This window comes from Armigeres subalbatus, chromosome 3, assembly GCF_024139115.2.
Source record: "Armigeres subalbatus isolate Guangzhou_Male chromosome 3, GZ_Asu_2, whole genome shotgun sequence".
NCBI classification, from domain to species: domain Eukaryota; kingdom Metazoa; phylum Arthropoda; class Insecta; order Diptera; family Culicidae; genus Armigeres; species Armigeres subalbatus.
The window spans coordinates 429,671,160-429,693,713 of NC_085141.1; the positions used below are offsets into that span (position 1 = coordinate 429,671,160).

At 40.6% G+C, this 22,554-nt stretch overlaps 1 protein-coding gene across 2 annotated transcripts in view; it reads left to right on the forward strand.

Moving 5' to 3' along the window:
* Positions 1-22,554, forward strand: part of LOC134227547 (zinc finger protein 423 homolog) — a 270,345-nt gene that overhangs the window by 121,097 nt on the left and 126,694 nt on the right. For both annotated transcript variants that reach the window (XM_062709120.1, XM_062709118.1), the window contains one exon: positions 17,284-17,376. In XM_062709120.1, coding sequence (XP_062565104.1) covers positions 17,284-17,376 — 93 coding nt within the window. The remainder of the gene's footprint in view (positions 1-17,283; positions 17,377-22,554) is intronic.

Below are 22,554 nucleotides of genomic sequence, written 5' to 3' on the forward strand. Positions count from 1 at the left end.
ACAAGTATCTACAGTACAAGATCAGCAACATCTATTTAGCGCCTGCTTCCTACCCATCTCCCGTCTACAAAAACAAAAATTGAATAGAGAGTCGGGAAGTAGGATACAATTAGTTGTCCAGGTAAGAGTTCTTTGCCCTGTAGAAGTAAGGAGTGTATAAAATCACCAAAGCTGTCCAGTTGAAGTCCAGGACTCATTGCATAGGCTGAATTTCGCAATATGTTGTATGGTGTACTTTTGGCGCGATTTTCTTCCACGAATTGCCTAACAATGCCTTATTTAGAAGTTAAAATGTTAGTTGCAGTTACTTATACCAAAAGATTGAAATTTTGATTCTACCAACACAGTAAAATATTATGAAAATTAGCCACGACGGAATTCATAATTGAATGTAAAATTCGGAAACAGAATGTGTATCAGATCATAATTTTAAGTTTCTGTGATGTAAATGATAAAACCATTGAAATTTCAATTGAATATATATTAATTTTACATGACTCTACCGGAAATCATGGTGAGCGAGCACGTGGCTGTCAAAACAAATCAATACAAACTTCACTGCATTTCATGCAAACCGCAGCTGGCACCTATTTTACTCATATAAGAATCAACCTAAACGGATATCTTCGCATATGAAAATAAAGCAGCCTTTATTATGTTGCATTTCATCGCTGCAACTCTTTGTTTTTTGTTTCTTTCGGCGAGAAATCTGTGATGCATTCAGCATACTGAGCCTCAAATGATTCCGCCTCGATGGAGTTTCCGTGTCATGTAAATTTGAGTTACCGTATAGCCTAATGAAGAATTATTGAATCACCAAAACGTTTAACCTGTTACACCTTGATCAACTCGGTATCAAGAAGCGGGAATACCCGAGACGATAACAAGTTCGGCTCTCACTCTGCAGACCAATGTTCGATGCCCATGCTATGCTCCTTTTTTTTGTTTTCTAATAAAAATAAGAACTGTAAAATTCCAGGACGTGTAAATTTAAAACAACCTATAACTTTCTGTTGTTTAACACGCAGCAGATTTGTTACATCTACTTGAATGGAAATTTACAGGTTTTGTTCGTACTCTGAACACTGAGTGTTACTGCTCCTAGAATCCATTTGATAGGTCCCATCAAAAATAAAAATAATTGGATTTGTTTTTTATTTATGCTATTTTTTTTAGCAAAAAGAATCGACGATATTTGCACTATATTTCTTACTTTTGAGAAAATATGAATATGTTCAGGGAGATGAAAATGGAAACAGTTCCCTTATAACACAGGGTCCCCGGGACGAGAGAAATATGGCTAGATAGAGTGAACTATTTCAACCATAAGAGTGATAGTTTATTTACAAGTATAACAATACCGCGTTTTATTTGAAAGTTCATTGAATATAATTGCTATTCCTTTACGCGAATCGCGTCGTACCTAAAGTTTACTCTGGCAGGTATCTTAGAATCCCATTAGCATTAGTGATTAATCATAGTTTTTGTCGTGGTGATTGAAGAATGGGCTGTTCAATCATTATTCATTAATCATAATCATACAAAAATATGATTGCCTTATTACCTACTCTATTATATAAAAAACTGTTTGTTAAATTTCTGTTTCAGAACGTTTTAATTACAAGGATTGGATAGGAGGGACCAATACAACGATTTTTATTCACATTAATAATCCACAGTGTTTACGACATAATATGTTTTGCAATGCATTTTGCTTGGATTGCGAAATATTAACTGTGAGGTAGGCTCACTTTCACTATGTAACGGCCTGCGGGAAATCTGTCTTATTCTCATGGTGATAATGATGAAGGCATTTCACAAGAAGCGAGAATGAACAGACGATGTTCCATCAATACACCAAGGAAATAAATGTGCTACAATCCGGTGATGAAGAAGAAAGTGAAATGGGAGGAAACGAAGTTTCTTCCAACATACTACATAGCAGCAAAAGAATGGTCGGTCTGGCTACAAATTGAACTCACGAAACTTTATCATTTCCCTTGGGTTTGTTGGTAAATGTGAGGATTAAGATCGGTTCAAAACCTCGAATATTTTCAATAGCTAAAAAAAATCTTTTTTCTCATTAACAAATGTATGTAACTTTTGCTAAAACCCTCTAAACTAGCTCCTGTATCCCATTTTCCCGATTATAAAATCAAATTATTAGCTTTGATTTATTAATAATTAAATATTCCTCCATTTGAAACTACTTGAGAATTTGCAAACGATAGGATTAACCCAAATTAAAACAATCTTATTGGCGATGATGTCTTTCTCGTGTATCACTTCGAAGATAATTTTTCTATTAGTATAATCTCCAAAGAAAATAATTCTTAATTAAAAGTCAAAATCATTCGAGAAAATTCCTTTATTTGAACATTTGAAACAACAAAGCATTTCCATAAATTGACATATATGAAAAACATCTAACAAACTTACTTTGATGCGAGTGTTTTTTTCTATTCTTAGCTTTCTCAAATTTATTCATCTGGTTATGGCGTAAAGGTTGGTGATTAATCTAAATATGGGAAAATCAGTATCCATTTTCCCATATTTAGATGAATCACGCCATAACTATTCAACGGCTAGTGGCTGATCGTAATAAAATAGGTTGGTGAACAACAAGCTTTCATTACTATTAAATAAAACTGATGTTGAACGGCTATAATTTTGACTCATTTGCCCTTAAAAAAATTGAAATTGTTTCAAAAAATTCAATTTGAAAATCATCAATAAATAAATCAGGATATAATAAAAAAATAAGTACAAAATATCCCTAAGGAATGCAAAAGTTTCATAAACAATTAAGAATTCTTCACAAAACAAAAATTAATTTGCATTTTTAAAGGCAAAAATTGCAATATAAAAGAAGAACTTTCATTAAGGAAATCGACATTTTCCATAGAAAAAAAAAATTCCTTAATAAATCAATATTAGCAATACCGTGGCCCCCAGTAATACGACCGTTTTTAATTTGAACAATTTTGAGCCCCGTTGATTTGAGCATCGCTTTCTTTTATAATTGCATTTTTTGCTTTTACAAGTGTTAATTTATATTTGTTTTATGGAGAATTCTTTATTCTTCATGGAACTTTTGCATTATTATGGGAAATTTTGTATTTATTTATTATTAACCCTTATTAACCCTTATTTCTTTATTGATAATTTCCTAATTTTTATGGAAAATTTCTTATTTATTATGGAAATTTTATTTTACTGCCTATAATTCAGCCTGCTGTTGAACACCGAGAAAAATATCAAAAGTTGTCTAAAGACGCTTTTTAGGGGAAATGATAGCCTTTCGGTGCAACTTTGTATACGAGAAAGGAAAGAAGCTTGAACATCACTGATGTATAAGTTTGGATTAAAAATGCAGCCTGTTTATTCCCGCACACAAATAAAATGGAGCTCATATTTGAGTTGCATTGTAGGTGCTTCAGTCCCGAATTGCTCAAGAATATCATACACCTGCGCTGCTATGTAAATTGGAAAAACCAAATCTTGGACTGCATTCCTTTTCTTGAAGCAAGGAGCTAGCTCTAACAAGAGCATTCCTAAGCTTCTGTACATTGCGCTAGATTTTCTGTTTCTCATAGAAATCAAATTGCTTTTTATTTTGCTTTATTCGCCCCTTCATTGCTATTGGGAATGTACCTGGAATTGTTTCGGCAGCATAGGCAAGCATTTGAGCTTTTCAAGAACAAACATTGCACCCTCGTCCTTTGACTTCCTCGGAAACATCCTACGAATATGTATGAATAAAAAATGACGATTTCAGTCCCCAAACAAATCGAGACGTACCTCGAATCATTCGTGTGCAAAAAGACGATTCTCGCCACAACTCCATGCCGCCCTGGGGGCACGGATTGAAAATGTAGATTTGCTAGCATTCCAGCTTAGCAGGATAAAAAGATTCCAATAAGGTGTGGTGAATCTAATTTTGAAGAAGTGCCCTTCCGTAATTATCAATCTGAGATATGTTACGGTCGTCTGATTGCCAAATCCATTGAACTGATTTTTCTCAAGAGACTCATAATGGATGTGCCTGCATCTTTGTTATCCAGGACTAAGAACATTGAATGATCTATAGAATTCTTGCAACTTTTTCAATATTCTGGAAGGTGGATAGAATATTGAATTATTTGGTTACCAATATCATGAATATCAATTTATTTTAGCTCTTAGAAATTTTTCTACACGACATTCGAGACTGTAAAACGTATTTTTAAAGGACGCAACCTTCATACTTTTGTGAAAATGATATTTGTGAAACTAGTAGAAAAGACATATTTTGTCAGCACGGCTTGTACGTTTATTCAGAAACGGCTTGCAATGACGAAAAAAGGGCGTTAATATGATAAATTTGCTGTATGTACCCGGCCTTGCCCGGAATTGTCAGTTTGATTTGGCAACTCTTAGTATGACCGTTAAACGTGCAAAAACGATCCATAAAAAAATTAAAAACGATCCGTAAATAACATCTGATTGTTTAATAAAACGCTACCCTGAATCAGGAGTATCCATAAAGAATAATTAAGATCCAAAACTGCGCTAAAATTTAGTAATTAATAGGAAAAAGTGTTCATTCCTGCTATTTTCCCATGAACGTATGACAAATGATCCATAAATCTTTGGAAAATGATCCATAAAAAAACTATATGTTGATCCATAAAAATTAAAATTTACGCAATTTTTTATCGTGATGATGATCCATGATGATGATCAATAATTTTATTCATATGATCCATAATATTAGTAGTATGAACCAAAACGCTTGGAAAGAAGACCAAAAAACTATATTAATTGATTCACATTTTTTTTAAATCTGTGGATCATATGGCCGAATTTATGGATCATTTGGCCAAATTTATGGATCACAAAAAAAAAACACATTAATATAGATAATTCGTAGACATAGGAGTAAGAAGAATGGCTACCAATGTGTATCTTCGTTTTGCGTTGATTAAGTGTACAATGATTGAAGCAAAAACACGTGTTGCTCCTTTGTTGTATTGTTACCGCTGTGTCCTGTGCTTGTTATTTTCGGTACAAGGTTAGCTAGCAGCATACCACATAAGCATACTCAAAACGCTATCAGTTCCTCCCTCACAAAGATGCTTCTCGCTGTAATGCTAGTTACGATCCTATCACTACCAATATAGACTATATGAGAGTTAGCAAAATTCTAAACACAACGAAACTGACTGAACAGAATTAGGTGAAATCGGGGTGGAATGTTGTAGACCAGCGGCTCTCAACCTTTTTCTTAAGAAGTACCCAAGGAAGTACCCCTTCGAACTTATTTATTTATTGAGGTGCCCTCTATTTTTTTTCGATGTAAATGAAAACAAGCGTAACTCATAAGATACATTAAAAACGGACTAACGAGATATATAGCTCTCCAAAAAGTTGTCTGAAATTTTCGTTATTCCGTGGAACTGTCCAATTAAAACTTATACAAGTTTATACATCAAACTTCCTACAAGACTCTGAGGACTTTTGGAGGCTTCCGAGTCTCCTTCAAGAAGATTTCCAAGCTTTTTATATAGGAAGGCATCCAAGCCCCTTGAAAGGAGGCTTCCGAGCTTCTTGAAAGGAGACTTGCGAGCATCTTGAAAGTAGAATTCCAAGCCTTTTCATAGGCTTTATAGCAGCACTTTCTTCCCCCGAAAGATTATCCACAAGGCCACATGGAAATCACCTAATCAAGTAACTGAAAGCCAAATCGACCACGTTCTAACCGACGGTAAATTGTTCTCCGACATCACGAACGTCCGCGCTTACCGCAGTGCGAATATGGAATCCGACCACTACCTCGTTAATGTATGCCTGCGCTCAAAACTCTTGACGGTGTACAACACGCGTCGGATTCGTCCGCCGCGGCTAAACATTGGGCGGCTTCAAGACGGTAGACTAGCCCAAGACTACGCGCAGCAGCTGGAAGTGACACTCCCAACGGAAAAGCAACTAGGCGCAGCGTCTCTTGAAGATGGCTGGAGAGGTATTGGATCCGCCATAGGAAGCACCGCAACCGCTGCACTAGGCACGGTGCTCCCGGATCAGAGAAACGACTGGTATGACGGCGAATGTGAGCAGTTAGTTGAGAAGAAGAATGTAGCATGGGCGCGATTGCTGCAACACCGCACGAGGGCGAATGAGGCACGATACAAACGGGCGCGGAACAGACAAAACGGAGGAAAAAGCGCCAGCAAGAATATCGTGACCCTGAAGAGACGGAGTAACTGTACCGCGCTAATAACGCACGAAAGTTCTATGAGAATTTTGGGGATTTCGACTGGATTAGTTGCTAATTTTCAGGATTTTCGGCTTTCAGACACATGAAAATGTTGATAATTTCAAATAATTGTGTATCGTAGTGACTTACTGTGTAGTGCCCATCCTGTTCTTCACCAGACCCGTAATTCTGGGTAGACACCTTTGCGTGGTGTGTTACGGGGGAAGATTTACCACGGTTACATTGCCAGCTACAGACAAATCCTGACCCAACGATTACCTTCCTCATTATCCAACTCCGTGGTACTTATGAGGGTGTCGCTAAGTCGGTGGCCTCTCGTTAAGTAAGTACTACATCAACACTTCCTTCCTCTCCCTAGTTACGGTGAAGATGGGCGTGGCCAGGAGTAGTAATCCTCATGCTTTTGTTATTTTTGTTTGAGACTGGAATCAAGGACCACTCCCCTTCTTGATTTCTGATAGCATTCTAGATAAGGATCTCAAAAGTAAAACATGAGTATCACTAGTGTCCAATCTACGAATTCCAGGCGGGATTTATTGATGAACGCTCTTCCACAGATTTTAAAAAAATATATGGATCACAGAAATTATGGATCATTTGATTAAAATTATGGATCAAATGAGCAACATTATGGATCATATCGCAGATTTGAATTTTTATCAACCAAAATATTGTTTTTAATGGATCATTTTCCAAACATTTATGGACCATTTGTTCATGGAAAAATAGCATGATTGTTATTATTTTTCTTCAACCGTCTAAGACGAGTTAAGTACTCTCCATTTAATTCCACCAATTATTTTCGATGTATTTGCAGATACGTATTTCGACCACACAGCTGTGGTCGAAATACGTATTTGCAAAGATATCGAAAATAATTGGTAGAATTAAATGGAGAGTACGTATTTCGACCACACAGTTGTGGTCGAAATACGTATCTGCAAAGATATCGAAAATAATTGGTGGAATTAAATGGAGAGTACTTAACTCGTCTTAGACGGTTGAATATATTCCACTAAAAGAGCTTAATATATTTTTCTGATTATTTTCCTTGTTCATATTAAACGGAACATACTTTCCTACACTGGAGAAAGGGTACACTGGGGGAAGTGGAATAGGAAAAATCGATATTCATGTTTGAATTAGTGTAAAACCAGTTTAAATGATTTCAATGCAATCAATCACTATGGGTTCCAGTCCAGTCCATTTTGTGAGTTTTTTTTCACCTTACCCCAAAGAAATGAGGTAAGTGGAAAACCCAAGTTACCTTGACCTTCAATTGTGAAGAGTAGTGACATATATATTTTTTAAATCTTTATTTATGTGTTTTTTTAATTCGCAGATTAAGCTCAACACAGCGTGACATATACCTAATTGAAATCGAAACGGTCAATGCAGCTCTAAGTATCTTATGTTCAATAATTTCATTGGATTAACGGAATATTGGAATGGCTAGGGGAAGACCGTTTTTTCCTTCTCGAAAACTTAGAGTACGTAACATCTATATGTTCGCTCCAAAGATCAAATTTTTCTAGGAGGACCTAGGGGCCTGCAACGTTATAAACTAATCGACTCAGTTTAACTAATTGAGATGATGGCTGTGTATGCGTTTTTGTATGTTTCTTCTTCTTCTTATTGGCAATACATCCCCACTGGGACATTGCCGCCTCGCTGCACAAGAATTAAAATATATTAGATTTGTTTCAGAAACAGCGTAAAATCACTTCAACAAGACGCAGACTTGTCTATACTCTGTGGGAAGCATGGCTATAGAATTTAAAAGTTTTGGATACGAACATTCCCGTGAGGTCACTTGCAGGATTGAAAAAAAATGAAATTTGCCAACATAATAACATGAGTAACATTCAGAATCAGAGAAACTGCGCCTAGCTGTTCTTCCGTTGGGAGTACCATTTCCAGCTGCTGCCCGTAGTCTTGGGCTAGTCTACCGTCTTGTAGCCGCCCAATGTTTAGCCGCGCGAACGACTCCGACGCGTGTTGTACACGAGTTTTGACTGCAGATATATACTCAATCCAGTTGAAACCCGAAATTGGGGGCTAGCGAAGTTGGATTTTTCTCACAATCCGTGCGTAAAACCTAACTTCGGAAGTGGTGCGCTGAATAGCGCTTCGCGATATGAAAACAGCGCACCACTTCCGAAGTTAGGTTTAACGTACGGATTGTGAGAAAAATCCAACTTCGCTATCCCCCAATTCCGGTTTTCAACTGGATTGAGAATACTACAACGAGGTACCCTAGCAGCACAATTCGGTCACTTTTGGTTGCAGCAACTTGATTATGACCAGATTTAGTCATAAATGAGTCACTGTAACTCTTTTGTGACATGTGTGCTGCTCGGGTAGTGGTCGGACTCAATATTCGTACTGTGGTAAGTGCGGACAGTCACATTTTCTGGAACGTTCTGGAAAACGTAGCTTCCGAATTCATGAATTAAATCACGGTGTATTTTTACTGGTTCACGAATTAAGGAACGCTTTGTTTTGCGTGTATACACGCAAAAAAAAGTGTTCTCGTGAACCAGCAAAAATACACCGTGATTCAATTCATGGATTCGGGAACACCAGTCACGTTTTCCAGTACGATTCAGAAAACGTGACTGTGTTCCCGAATTCGTGACTGTTGTTCACGAAAAAATACTCCGTGAACTGGTTAGTTCACGAATTCATGAACTTTTTTTTGCGTGTTGTTGAAGAAACGGCCTTTTATCCTCAGCTTGCACATCCTTGTGTTGATTGGCTGCCAATCACACGTTGGCGCATCTTGCCCAACAGTATGAAGCCAATTCCCAGCTCATTGGTGGTGCCACAACTTTGGTGGAAAATAGCCGCTCGATGCCCGCTTTTCCACACTTTCTGTCCCGTCCAACAGATTTCCTGCAGTGCTTTGACGTCGAAGTTGCGAGCATGTAATTCATCGTATATTATCCTGTTGCAACCTGCGAAACCTAGCGACTTGCAGTTCCATGTTTCAATCTTCAAAGTGATCCTTTATTATTTATTATCTTCTCGTTCGATATGGTTGCTTTTAAAGACGGCTTACTGGGCCTGTGCAAACATTCTGTCTCGTCGGAGGGCCGTCGTGCCAGGTCTGTTTAGTGTCTCACCTCACACCAGGACTTGAGCTTGTGCGCTTTGAGTGGCACACGGTCGCTTTGGCGGAGCCTGCTTGCGGATACATGCAGTTTTTTATAGTAGTTTAACAGAGCTCACTGTCAAACCCCACCACATCCTAGACAAACACCACAACTCGCAGATGGCCTGGGAAGGGATAGTCAAGCCCTTGATATAGTCCCTGATGCCTCTGAATCGGCATCAACAGTTTATTTATTCCAGGCAAAATCCTACTTTAGAAAACCCAGATAAATCCACCTAGCGGTGATTTAGCCTTTCTCGTGAGCTATAAAAATAGTATTTTGGCCATAACTTCTGAGCCCATAGTCCGATCTGGCCAATTTTTGCTAGCAAATCGGTAATAGATAAGTGTCTGAAAAATGAGTGACACTTTTGTCACATTTTTTGGGTGGGTGCGCACAGACATACACACACACAGACATCACCTCAATTCGTCGAACTGATTCAATCGGTATATAACAGGTCGCCGGGCCTTCTATAGAATGTTTGTTTTTGGAGCGATTATATAGCCTTTACGTATACTTAGTATACGAGAAAGGCAAAAAGGAATCACATTCCGGGCTAACGCTTATTAAAAAGGAGCACATGTATCAGATTACAATATTATCCAGAAAAATCCATCTAGCAGTGATGGTGCCTTTCTCGTGTATTATAAAATGTAACAAGAAATGCAGATAAAAGAAGTCAAAATTGCATTTTAGGGAGATAGATTCAGATAGATTCAACCGCACACCCCAAGTGGTGCACATGTGGTGCAAGCGAAAGGTGAGAAAGCCTCGCATGGTACGCATGGTTGGTAGTGATAGAATGAGTGAAGTCACGCTAGGCCTGGCAGGCACCTCAGAATTAGGGGACACGAAAGTGGCTTCTACGGCACCTCAAAAATTGGAGACATGTAGGACAAATGGTGCCTCTCAGTTGCAAGACGGGGTGACAACAACACTGATTAAAGACTAGTGGTGTGCCCGGTGTTCCACGCCCAAATTGATGCACAGGAGGTCGACAAAGTAAAGACATAAAGGAGATGGGAGTATTACAAGTAAAACCTTCATGGAGCGAGTGACTGAATGTCAGGAGTGTGGTGCACAAGTGGTACAGGCGATCGGGAGCTGGGGGTATTACAAGCAATAACCCCACAGAGTGAGAGATCGAATGTATGAGCGAGCACACAATTAAGCCTTGCATGGTACGTGTCGTCAGCAGTGGTGGAAATACTCGCTTCACGAGTAAGAAAAGAGTGTAATTTAGGCCTACCAAAAACGCTGCATACGCGTCACGTCAGTGACGGAATGAGTGAGGTTTCATTATTTAGTGAGTGAGGTTTCATTATTTACAATTTTATTATTTACAACATTATTTACAATTATGTTTATATAAACATGTAGCCCTCAAAGAACCCTATAACTTTTTCTAATAGGTGAGAGGCGTGAGAGCCGAATTAGCGTCAAATGACATTAATGTCATGACCTTCCGTGACTTTTTTTAATTTCGCTCTCATGATCTGTTCGACAAAGTTCTAGGATTTTTTAAGCATTAAATTTTAATCTAAAAATCCGAATTGTTAATATCTTCTGAGAAAAGTTATTAGCAAATTAGTAATTGCAATCCCACGACATTTTTTTTACCTTTTCCGTCACTGGTGACTGGTATCACTCCGGTGCAGGACGGATGATTAGCATACTGATTGAGGATCAATTGGATCGTGAGAAGCCAACTCGGGAAACCTCCTGCAAGGTACTTGGCCTTTACTTGTTGGTGATGTTGCGAGTAAGGTGGGTGAGTGTTGGGGCACATGTGGTGCCAGTGTCTTTTCGCACAGGTGTTGCATGGGGAGTACATGGAGAGTTGAGGCGCATACGTGTGCACTTGTGTACGTTATGTGTCATTTTGTGAGGAGTACGTTTAGTACTGCCTATCCTCCAGAAGTACAGGGGATGGACAAAATAATTAGGATAGGCAAATTTTGGGTAAAATTAGAAGTGTTGTAACTACCTTAGTTATCATCCGATTTTGACAATTCAGGCATGCCTGAACTAGAAAATTAATGCAGTTTGACGGTATGTCCATGGAACCGACTATGGCCAACGGATTCCGGAGATATTCCGGGTTTTTCGGAGGTAGGTTCAAAACCGTAAATTTGAGGTGGATATTAGGAGAAGTTGTGGTATAAAATTGAATAATATTAGTAACCACAAATGAAGTAGGGCTCTTGCTGATTGGAACCATATATTGAGATTTCGAATCGGACCAGAATCAAGTGAGATATGGCCATTTCTTTAAAATCGGTTCCTATCGATACTTATCAAAGGAGACAGGCCACAACTTCTTTTGAATCTCGCTTTTTGATAGATGGTCCACTATGATTTTATTCTAGAAGGCCTCTAATGTGTCAAGAATGAAAAACCAATTGAATAAACGGATCCTGGAGTCGCTGGGATGTCCCCGGGGAACCTGTGAATGGGGACATTTAAATTTTTGCACCAAAATCAGTCATTCGACGGCTCTTTTTTCATGGTTTTCGATCAGGAAGCAAAGTATGAATATAAAATGGTCAATTTACGATTCTGAGCGCTTCCAGGACCTACGGATTGGCCCCGGGGAACCTGTGGAAGGGGACATTTTAGTTTTACCACCAAAACCAGTCGTTCGACGGCTCTTTTTTCATGGTTTTCGATCAGGAAGCGAAGTATGAATATAAAATGGTCCATTGACAGCTCTGACCGCTTCCAGGACCTACGGATTGGCCCCGGGGAACCTGTGGAAGGGGACATTTTAGTTTTAGCACCAAAACCAGTCATTCGAAGGCTCTTTTTTCATGGTTTTCGATCAGGAAGCGAAGCATGAATATAAAATATTCCATTGACAGCCCTGAACGCTTTCAAGACCTTTGGATGGGTCCCGGGGAACCTGTGGAAGGGGACATTTTAGTTTTACCACCAAAGCCAGTCATTCGACGGTTCTTTTTTCATGGTTTTCGATCAGGAAGCCAAGTATGAATATAAAATGATCCATTGACGGCTCTGACCGCTTCAAGGATCTACGGATTGGACCCGGGGAATCTGTGGAAGGGGACATTTTTGTTTTACCACCAAAACCAGTCATTCGACGGTTCTTTTTTCATGGTTTGCGATCAGGAAGCGAAGTATGAATATAAAATGGTCAATTGACGGTTCTGACCGCTTCCAGGACCTACGGATTGGCCCCGGGGAACCTGTGGAAGGGGACATTTTAGTTTTACCACCAAAACCAGTCCTTCGACGGCTCTTTTTCATGGTTTTCGATCAGGAAGCGAAGCATGAATATAAAATAATCCATTGACGGCTCTGAACGCTTTCAAGACCTACGGATTGACCCGGGGAACCTGTGGAAGGGGACATTTTAGTTTTAGCACCAAAACCAGTTATTCGAAGGCTCTTTTTTCATGGTTTTCGATCAGGAAGCGAAGTATGAATATAAAATGGTCCATTGACGGCTCTGACCGCTTCCAGGATCTACGGATTGGCCCCGGGGAACCTGTGGAAGGGGACATTTTAGTTTTAGCATCAAACCCAGTCATTCGAATGCTCTTTTTTCATGGATTTCGACCAGGAAGCGAAATATGAATTAAAAATGACCATTTACGGCTCTGACCGCTTCCAGGACCTACTGATTGCCCCCGAGGAACCTGTGTATGAGGACATTTTAGTTTTAGCACTAAAACCAGTCATTCGATTTTTGATCAGGAAGTGAAGTATGAATTCAAGACCCACGGATTGCTCCTGGAGAAGCTGTGTAAGGGGACATTTTATTTTAAGCATCAAAACCAGTCATTCGACGGCTCTTTTCTAGTGGTTTCGATTAGTAATCGAGAAATGAATGTAAAAGGGACCTTTGAGGGCTCTGACCGCTTTCTAGACCTACAGATTGGCCCAGGAAATCTGTGGAAGGGGACATTTTAGTTTCAGCACCAAAACTAGTCATTCAACGGCTCTGTTTTCATGGCTTTGGATCAGGAAGCGAAGTATGAAGTAGGCAGGTTCCCCGTGAGCTATCCGTAGGTGATTTTTGTGCTAAAACTAAAATGTCCCCTTCCACAGTTCCCCGGGGGCAATCCGTAAGTCATTAAAGCGGTCAGATTCATTAATGGTCCAATTTATACTCAAACTTCGCTTTCTGATCAAAAATCACGAAAAAAGCCATCGAGTTATTGGTTTTGGTGCTGCAACTTAAATGTTCCTTTCCACTGGTTTTCCGGGGGGAATCTGTAGGTCCTGAGAGCGGTCAGAGTCATCAATGGTCAATTTTATATTCATACTTTGCTTATATTAAAGAAGAGCTGTCGAATGATTAATTTTGGTGTAAAAACTAAAATGTCCCCTTCCATAGGTTCCTCGGGGGCAACCAGTAGGTCCAGGAAGCGGTCAAAGCTGTCAATGGTCCTTCTATATTTATACTTTGATCTTTTATATTTATACTGATCGAAAACCATGAAAAAAGAGCCGTCAAATGACTGGTTTTGGTGCTAAAACTTATATGTTCCCTTCCACAGGTTCCCCGGGGGTAATCCTTGGGTCCTGGAATCGGTCAGATCCGTCAATGGACCATTTTATATTCATACTTCGCTTCCTGATAGAAAACTATGAATAAAGAGCCGTCGAATGACTGGTTTTGGTGGTAAAATTAAAATGTCCCCTTCAACAGGTTCACCAGGGCAAATCCGTAGATCCTGGAAGCGGTCAGACCTGTCAATGGACCATTTTATATTCATACTTCGCTTCCTGATCGAAAACCATGAAAAAAGAGCCGTCAAATGACTGGTTTTGGTGCTAAAACTTATATGTTCCCTTCCACAGGTTCCCCGGGGGTAATCCTTGGGTCCTGGAAGCGGTCAGATCCGTCAATGGACCATTTTATATTCCTACTTCGCTTCCTGATCGAAAACCATGAATAAAGAGCCGTCGAACGACTGGTTTTGGTGGTAAAACTAGAATGTCCCTTCCACAGGTTCCTGAGGCCAATCCGTAGATCCTGAAAGCGGTCAGAGTCGCAAAGGACCATTTTATATTAATACTTCGCTTCCTGATCGAAAACCATGAATAAAGAGCCGTCGAATGACTGATTTTGGTGGGAAAATTAAAATGTCCCCTTCAACAGGTTCACCGGGGCCAATCCGTAGATCCTGGAAGTGGTCAGCGCTGTCAATGGACCATTTTATATTCATACTTCGCTTCCTGATCGAAAACCATAAAAAAAGAGCCGTCAAATGACTGGTTTTGGTGCTAAAATTTATATGTTCTCTTCCACAGGTTCCCCGGGGGTAATCCTTGGGTCCTGGACAGGGAATCAATATTCGGGCAACGCCTAACAATATACTCTTTGTCATCAACAGAGTTTGTTACTGACAAACGCACCTAACGACAAACCTTTATCCGAACCCGAACACAATATGACAAAAATCATTTGCCTTGCATGCTCCGCTATTTCCGAGAATACGATGCTTATTTTGTAATCATTGTTCGATTCTCGAATATTTCCATAAAAGCAGAAACTAGGATAGTATAAAACTGAAATTAACTTTAGAAATAATGCAAAATAACGGGATGAAAATTTAGCAACAAGATTGTCTTCTTTCTTGTTGCTGACAAAATTGTTCGAATCTTTGTCATTATTATCTCCGACAAAAACAAAGCTTTGTCGTTAGTTCTCTTTTGTCGCTTATTTCGCACGCGCATTCCAGAAAAATTGATTTCCTGGTCCTGGAAGCGGTCAGATTCGCCAATGGACCATTTTATATTCATACTTCGCTTCCTGATCGAAAACCATGAAAAAAGAGCCGTCGAATGACTGGTTTTGGTGGTAAAACTAAAATGTCCCCTTCCACAGGTTCCCCGGGGCCAATCCGTAGATCCTGAAAGCGGTCAGAGTCGACAATGGACCATTTTATATTCATACTTCGCTTCCTGATCGAAAACCATGAAAAAAGAGCCGTCGAACGACTGGTTTTGGTGGTAAAACTAAAATGTCCCCTTCCACAGGTTCCCCGGGGACATCCCAGCGACTCCAGGATCCGTTTATTCAATTGGTTTTTCATTCTTGACACATTAGAGGCCTTCTAGAATAAAATCATAGTGGACCATCTATCAAAAGCGAGATTCAAATGAAATTGTGGCCTGACCCCTTTGATAAGTATCGATCGGAACCGATTTTAAGGAAATGGCCATATCTCACTTGATTCTGGTCCGATTCCAAATCTCAATATATGGTTCTAATCAGCAAGAGCCCTACTTCATTTGTGGTTACTAATGTTATTCAATTTTTAACCACCACTTCTCCTAATATCCACCTCAAGTTTACGGTTTTGAACCTACCTCCGAAAAACCCGGAATATCTCCGGAATCCGTTGGCCATAGTCGGTTCCATGGACATACCGTCAAACTGCATTAATTTTCTAGTTCGGGCATGCCTGAATTGTCAAAATCGGATGATAACTAAGATAGTTACAACACATCTAATTTTACCCAAAATTTGCCTATCCTAATTATTTTGTCCATCCCCTGTAATACTGTAAGATAGTCCCTAGGGGATAGGGGCATTGGAAGAGAGGGTAACTCAAGTTCAAGTAACCTTCTACTACTAGGGTGGGTTTAGTGGGTCGGCCTTCCGTCAACCCTATCCCATGCCTTCATCCATACACCCAACCAGAGATTGTAACATTCTATTGCAAACTTGCATAAGTTTTGCGTACAGTTTGCCATAATTTGCGACATACGCACAGATTGCATTAAGAAGAACTGGAACACTACACTGAAACGGCGGAACACGTGTTGTTCGTGTGCCCACGTTTTCGCGCAATACGTGACCATATGCTTGCCACATGTGGTCTGGACACTACTCCGGACAAACTAGTTCAGAGGATGTGTAAAGGTGAAGTTGGATGGAACGCTGTGGTAGTTGACTCAATGATGGCTAATTCAGGCGCAAATAAAAGGTGGTCCAAGGGTTCGGAGTCGGCTTTATGGGTCATACTGGTGCCCTGTGGTCGAACTCGATCCTTTTATTGAAAAAGTGGCCGCGCGAAGAACAACATGGTATCGTCGCTTCCGCGGCGTCGGTCAACCGGGCGGGTTGCGATCCCGAGGACGGAATGGGGTCCTCGTCAAGGCTGGGACAGGCGTAGACACCGCGTCGGCAAGTCCCTATCGCAGAGAGGTCAATTTGTAGTGCACGCGGCATCATCATTCTTGATACCAGTCGTGCAGAGGGAAGCAGGCGCGAAGTCGACTCTTCCCACCTTCCGAGGACATAGGGCGTGGTAAGGCCATCTGGAAAGCCGGCAACGCGCTGGCACGATACCATGGTGTTCTTCTAAAAAGCGAGTCACGATGTTCGGTGCTGCAAGGACACGCAGCTAACCTCGAGGGTGCGTTGTGCACTGGCCTCCCTTTGAATCATTACTTTCTGGTTGTATCGAAGGGACGATGGGCTTGTGGGCAATGGACACGGTTTAGCGGGTCGGGGATGTAGTCCTGCCTCCCTCGTTTGCTGTTGGAGGTGATCCCTAACCCCGCACTTCCTGGACAACCCAGGATGTCTGTTGAGCAGATTCCCCCTCCATTGTTTAGGAAAAACACACACACACACACACACACACACACACACACACACACACACACACACACACAATGGGACAATGATCGCTACTAAAGCCAACATTTGCGACGGATCAGTTTCCTATCCGTTTATTTAAATTGTTCATTTTAACCCCATCTCCCCAAATTAAACGATTTCCTTATTGTTAACTGTTTTAAAGCACTTGAGGTTTTTTATTCCTGGAACAGACGTACGGCCTAACAATTCAGGCATTACATTGTCTATTTCTCTTTCAAATTTCACAGATGGCATGGCAAAAAATCATATTTACGACCATGAGTCAATAGAATCCAATGATTTCGATGACGACGATATGACATCGGGAAGCTTTTGTTCAGGTAAGTGTCACAGTATTAAAGCGCTTAGAGCTAGAATAAGTTTATTTTTTATTTTTTTACATACCGTTTTGATTCAAATTCAGAACAAACTCCTATTTCGAATACTTGTGTACATCTGGAGATTAGTCGGATATATGAAATAAGCTTTTTTTTATGCTTTTTTTTACTGAATATGAGTATATTCCCGAGCAAAGTTTGAAATCAAGTTGAAATCAAAATTTGCTGTCATGATATCAGTTATTTGATTCTCCAGTTGATCTCGTTTTGTATGGATTAACGGTTAACACAGCAGAAACTAGAGCATATTTTTACTCTGTATAATCATACTGAAAACAAATGTTGTTTTTATTGAAATCAACATGATTACTAAATTTGAAATTGTGAAATTCTTCGTTTAATATCAAAATGAGTATTCGAAACAACAACAAGCATATTTTGTTTGCAGGTTGCTTTTATTCTTCGCCCTGAATATTGAGCGCCCTCGGGTCCTCTTCAACTGCAAAAAGCCATCGTGTACGCGGCCTTCCACGAAGCCTGCGGCCTCTTCCGGGTTCCCTACTAAATATTATCTTCGCTTGACGTTCTTCCGGCATACGAACAACGTGACCAGCTCACCGTAGTCTGCCGTGTTGAATGACCTTAATAATATCCAGTCCTTTATACACCTGATAAAATTCGTGATTCATGCGGCGCCGCCAGATAACGTTCTCCTGTTTACCGCCGAGTATTGTCCGCAGCACCTTACGCTCAAACACTCCGAAAGCTCTCCGATCAGCCTCCTTTAACGTCCATGTTTCATGGCCGTATAAAGCCACCGGAAGAATCCGAGTAGTATACAACGCGAGTTTTGTTTTCGTTTGCAGACTACGAGACTTAAGCTGATTACGAAGTCCGTAATAAGCCGATTTGTAGCTGCAATACGCCTTTTCACCTCGCGGGTAACATCATTATCACACGTCACTTATGTTCCAAGATACACAAATTCTTCTACCACTTCAAACTTTTCACCATCCAGCACCATTTCGCTACCACCGCCACTAATGAACCCACGTTGATTGCCAGCGACCATATAGGGGAACGGTTCGCCATTTCATCTCTTAGCTCCTATTTCCATTCCATCAAAAACAAAGCAATGGGAAGAAATTTGGTTTGTTTATTATTTTTGTGATTTTTTTTAGCAGTGAGCATGCATGTTGACAAAAAGAAGCGACGAATTTGGTGCCGTATTTCTTTGTTCAGCGATGAGATGGATATATGTACAGTGAGATGGAAATCGGGACAGTTTCCCTACTTCGTTTTACTGGAATTGATCGTGAGTCCAATCCTCGCTGTCTCCCTCTTAAAAGGCACAAAAGCCTTTTCCATGCCACGGCGATCAATTCCGATAATATCGATATCGTCCGCAAATCCCAGGAGCATATGCGATTTTGTGATAATGGTACCGCTTTTTTTGCACACCAGCTCTCCTAATCGCTCCCTCGAGCGCTATATTGAACAGTAGATTCGAGAGTGCATCACCCTGCTTTAATCCATCTAAGGTAACAAATGACGTCGATATTTCATCCGCAACCCTTACACTTGAATTCGATCCATCCAACGTTATACGAATCAGCCGTATCAGTTTCGCCGGAAAACCATGTTCAAGCATAATTTGCCATAATTCATTCCATTTCACTGAATCGTACGCCGCCTTGAAATCAATAAACAGATGATGTGTCTGCAAGTTGTACTCCCGGAATTTATCGAGGATTTGTCTCAGGGTAAACATTTGATCCGTCGTTGATCGGCCCTCACGAAAACCTGCTTGGTATTCGCCGACGAAGGACTCTTCCAGCGGTCTCAATCTGTTGAACAGAATACGGGACATAATTTTGTACGCCGAATTAAGGAGGGTTAACCCTCGGTAATTGGCGCACTCCAGTCTGTGCCCTTTCTTAAAGAGAGGGCAAATGAGGCCGTCCAACCAGCTAGCAGGCAATTCCTCGTACTCCCATTTTTTTCCGACATAATATGGTGCAGAACTTCATAAAGCTGCTCACTGCCATGAATGAGAAGTTCAGCCGTGAGCTGGTCTTTCCCAGCAGCCTTATTATTTTTCAGCTCTTTAATAGCCTTTTTAATCTCATCTAGTGTAGGCGACTCCACAGCTTGTCCATCGTCGCTAATAATGCACCGTCACTTCCACTATTCAACAAAGTCTCGAAGTGTTGTTTCCACCTGGCAGCCACTTCTGTTTTATCTGTCAGAAAATTCCCTTGTTGGTCGTTGCACATGACGGGAGATGGCGCTGTCTTTCTCTGCACGCCATTGACAGACTCATAGAACCTCCGCATGTCGTTCTGCTCCATTTTTTCCTGCACCTCGCTAATCACTTGTTTTTCATATTCTTTCTTCTTCCTGCGGTGGGTTCGTTTTTCGGCTAATCTTGCTTCCTTGTACCGATCTCTATTCGATCGGGTACTCGACACCAACATCCGGCTTCTGGCAACGTTCTTCTCGTCTGTCACTCTCTGACACTCCACATCGAACCAACCCGTCCTGGGTCGCCTCTGTGCAGTGCCTACCACTTCTCGTGCTGTTGTGCTCACCGCTCCATGGATCGACTCCCATAGATCGTTGATGTTGTCGCTAACGTTGATTGCACTTAACCGTTCGTCGAGCTTCTGGCGGTACTCTGCCGATACTTCTTCCGCCGACAATCGCTGGATATTGTAACGCATCGTTCGCTGTGATCTTTCGTTCGATACAGTTGGCAACCGTGATCGAATTTTACTGACAACGAGGTAGTGATCAGAGTCAATGTTCGGACCTCTGAATGTCCGCACATCGATTACATACGAGAAATGGCGCCCATCCACCAGAACATGGTCTATCTGGTTGCAAGATTCACCATTTGGGTGTCTCCAGGTGTGCTTTCGTATGTTCTTTCGTGCAAAGTAGGTGCTACTGATGGCCATCCCTCTGGCAGCAGCGAAATTTACTAGCCGTAGGCCGTTGGCATTGGTAGCGGAGTGAAGGCTCTACCTACCAATTATGGAACGGAAAAAGTCCTCTCTACCAACCTGAGCGTTAGCGTCTCCGATAACAATTCTCACGTCATGCTTTGGGCACTCTCCATAGGCTTTATCAAGACATTCATAAGACGTGTCCTTCACGTCGTCGGATTTATCGTTTGTCGGTGCGTAAACGTTGATTATGAACGCTGTAATTGAAGAATTTGTCCCGTATCCTCAACACACAGATTCGTTCGCTAAAGGGTTTCCACCGCATCACTCGCTTCATCTACTTGCTCATCACTACAAAACCAACTCCATGCTCTGCTTTTCCGCCACCGCTGTGATAGATGTTATACTTGAATGCAGTGTTGGTCGTGGGGTCCACGGCTCGGAATTCACGTTCTTCGGATAAAGGCCATCGGACTTCTTGAATAGCGGCCTCGTTCACTCCAACCTTCTGCAGTTCACGAGCCAGAAGGCTCACTCGCCCAGGTTCATTTAGGGTCCTGACATTCCAGGTACCGAGTTTCCAATCATAGTCCTTATTTCGTTGCCAAAAATAACGTTCTCTTTTTCTTCTATCTCCATTTTTCGTAGTATTTGATAAGCTTCAGTAAGCTACCTTACCGGGGTCGTGTTGCCTACATCGCGCTGGTGGGGCTGCCACCTTAGGTATAGCTGACGCGATACAGCATTTCGTTGATCAGCCGCTGGGTACCAGACAGACGCTGTTTGAGCCGCACCTCCTGGTGAACAGACATATGATAACTGAGGAATGCATATTGAAAATATGTTTTGATAACATTTTTTTTTAAATAATAATTGACATCAAATTTTGTTCTCAATATAATCTCAACAGCAGAGCGTAATATAAATTTGCTCACATTTTGTTAACCAACTTTGCTCGGGTTAATAATTAATTCTGGGCATGTTTAAAGCAACCCAAAGAGTTTAAGGGACAGTTTGAAAAATGAGAAAAATGAAAGACGTTTCAAGGGACAAATCTACCGAAAAACAGAAAATAAAAAAAATCCAAATTGCTTGTTGATTTTTATGAAATTTATTGGATATTATTATTTCAAATGGTCTAAAGTCGGATATAGCTGTATATTGCTTCATGTTGTCGTGCATGTTTAGTTTTATTCTCAAAATCAGCTCGACAATTCTAGTACCGGTACTTTAGCTGCTTGGCAGAGATAAACTAGATTGTAGTATTCCTGCGAAATGGAGCGCCATTAATACTTCTACGTGCTTCTACATCAACTCTTGAAACAAAGCTATTTATCCACAGGTTTGGTATTTCCAAAAACACCGTCAAAAATCTATTTTAACCAAAATATGATTCATTTAAAATTTGTAAATAAACCATTGAAGAAGAGTTTTACGAAAAAAAACTATAATGGGTTTTGAATAATGCGCCTCGTTATATAATTCAGCGTATCTTTCGAAATTATAAATAATTCTAGGTTAACTATTCACCCTGTCACAGTCATGTTTCGAAAATGGATAATTGATATTCCATTTTAAAGTAATTAAATTTGGTAGTAATCCCAATCATTACATAATAAGCTCATTGCGTACCATTCTATTACGATATTTCGAACAAACAAGCATAATTTTGCACAAGTTTTGTGAAGAAGGAAAAAGGTTGTTGCTTTAATATGCTGTGAGTCAGGATCCAGCGGTTGTACAACAATTGCTTCAGATGGGAGGACATTCGTAAATAATGAAGTGATACATCCTGCTACTGTGATAATTTGAAGAAGCTGTAGCTTTGACGTGATTTACTGACGCTCAGTATATGTGGGTATGCTATGCAAATTTTATCTCTCACATTGTGTTTTTGAATAATTACTGTGTAGTTTCCTAATGTCTTGCAAGAAGGTTTACCTTTCCGGCTCACGAACAATGCAGTAAGGTCTCATGAGGACAGCCAAAGAAAATTGAGATACGGTTGAAGAAAGTTTGGGGCTTTTTTTGAATAGATCCGTCTGGCCATGACCGATTCCCTTGATTTATGTGACATCTCTCCTTCAAACAGAACATCTACCGTTCTTATCGCGCTCGGTCTAGAACTATTCTCTGGGGAGTAACCTAGTTGGTAGGTTCATGATGCGAATGTGCAACCCTCATCGCACTGACTGTCGCTCCCTTTATTTAGATAATTGCTCCCCTTGTTTCT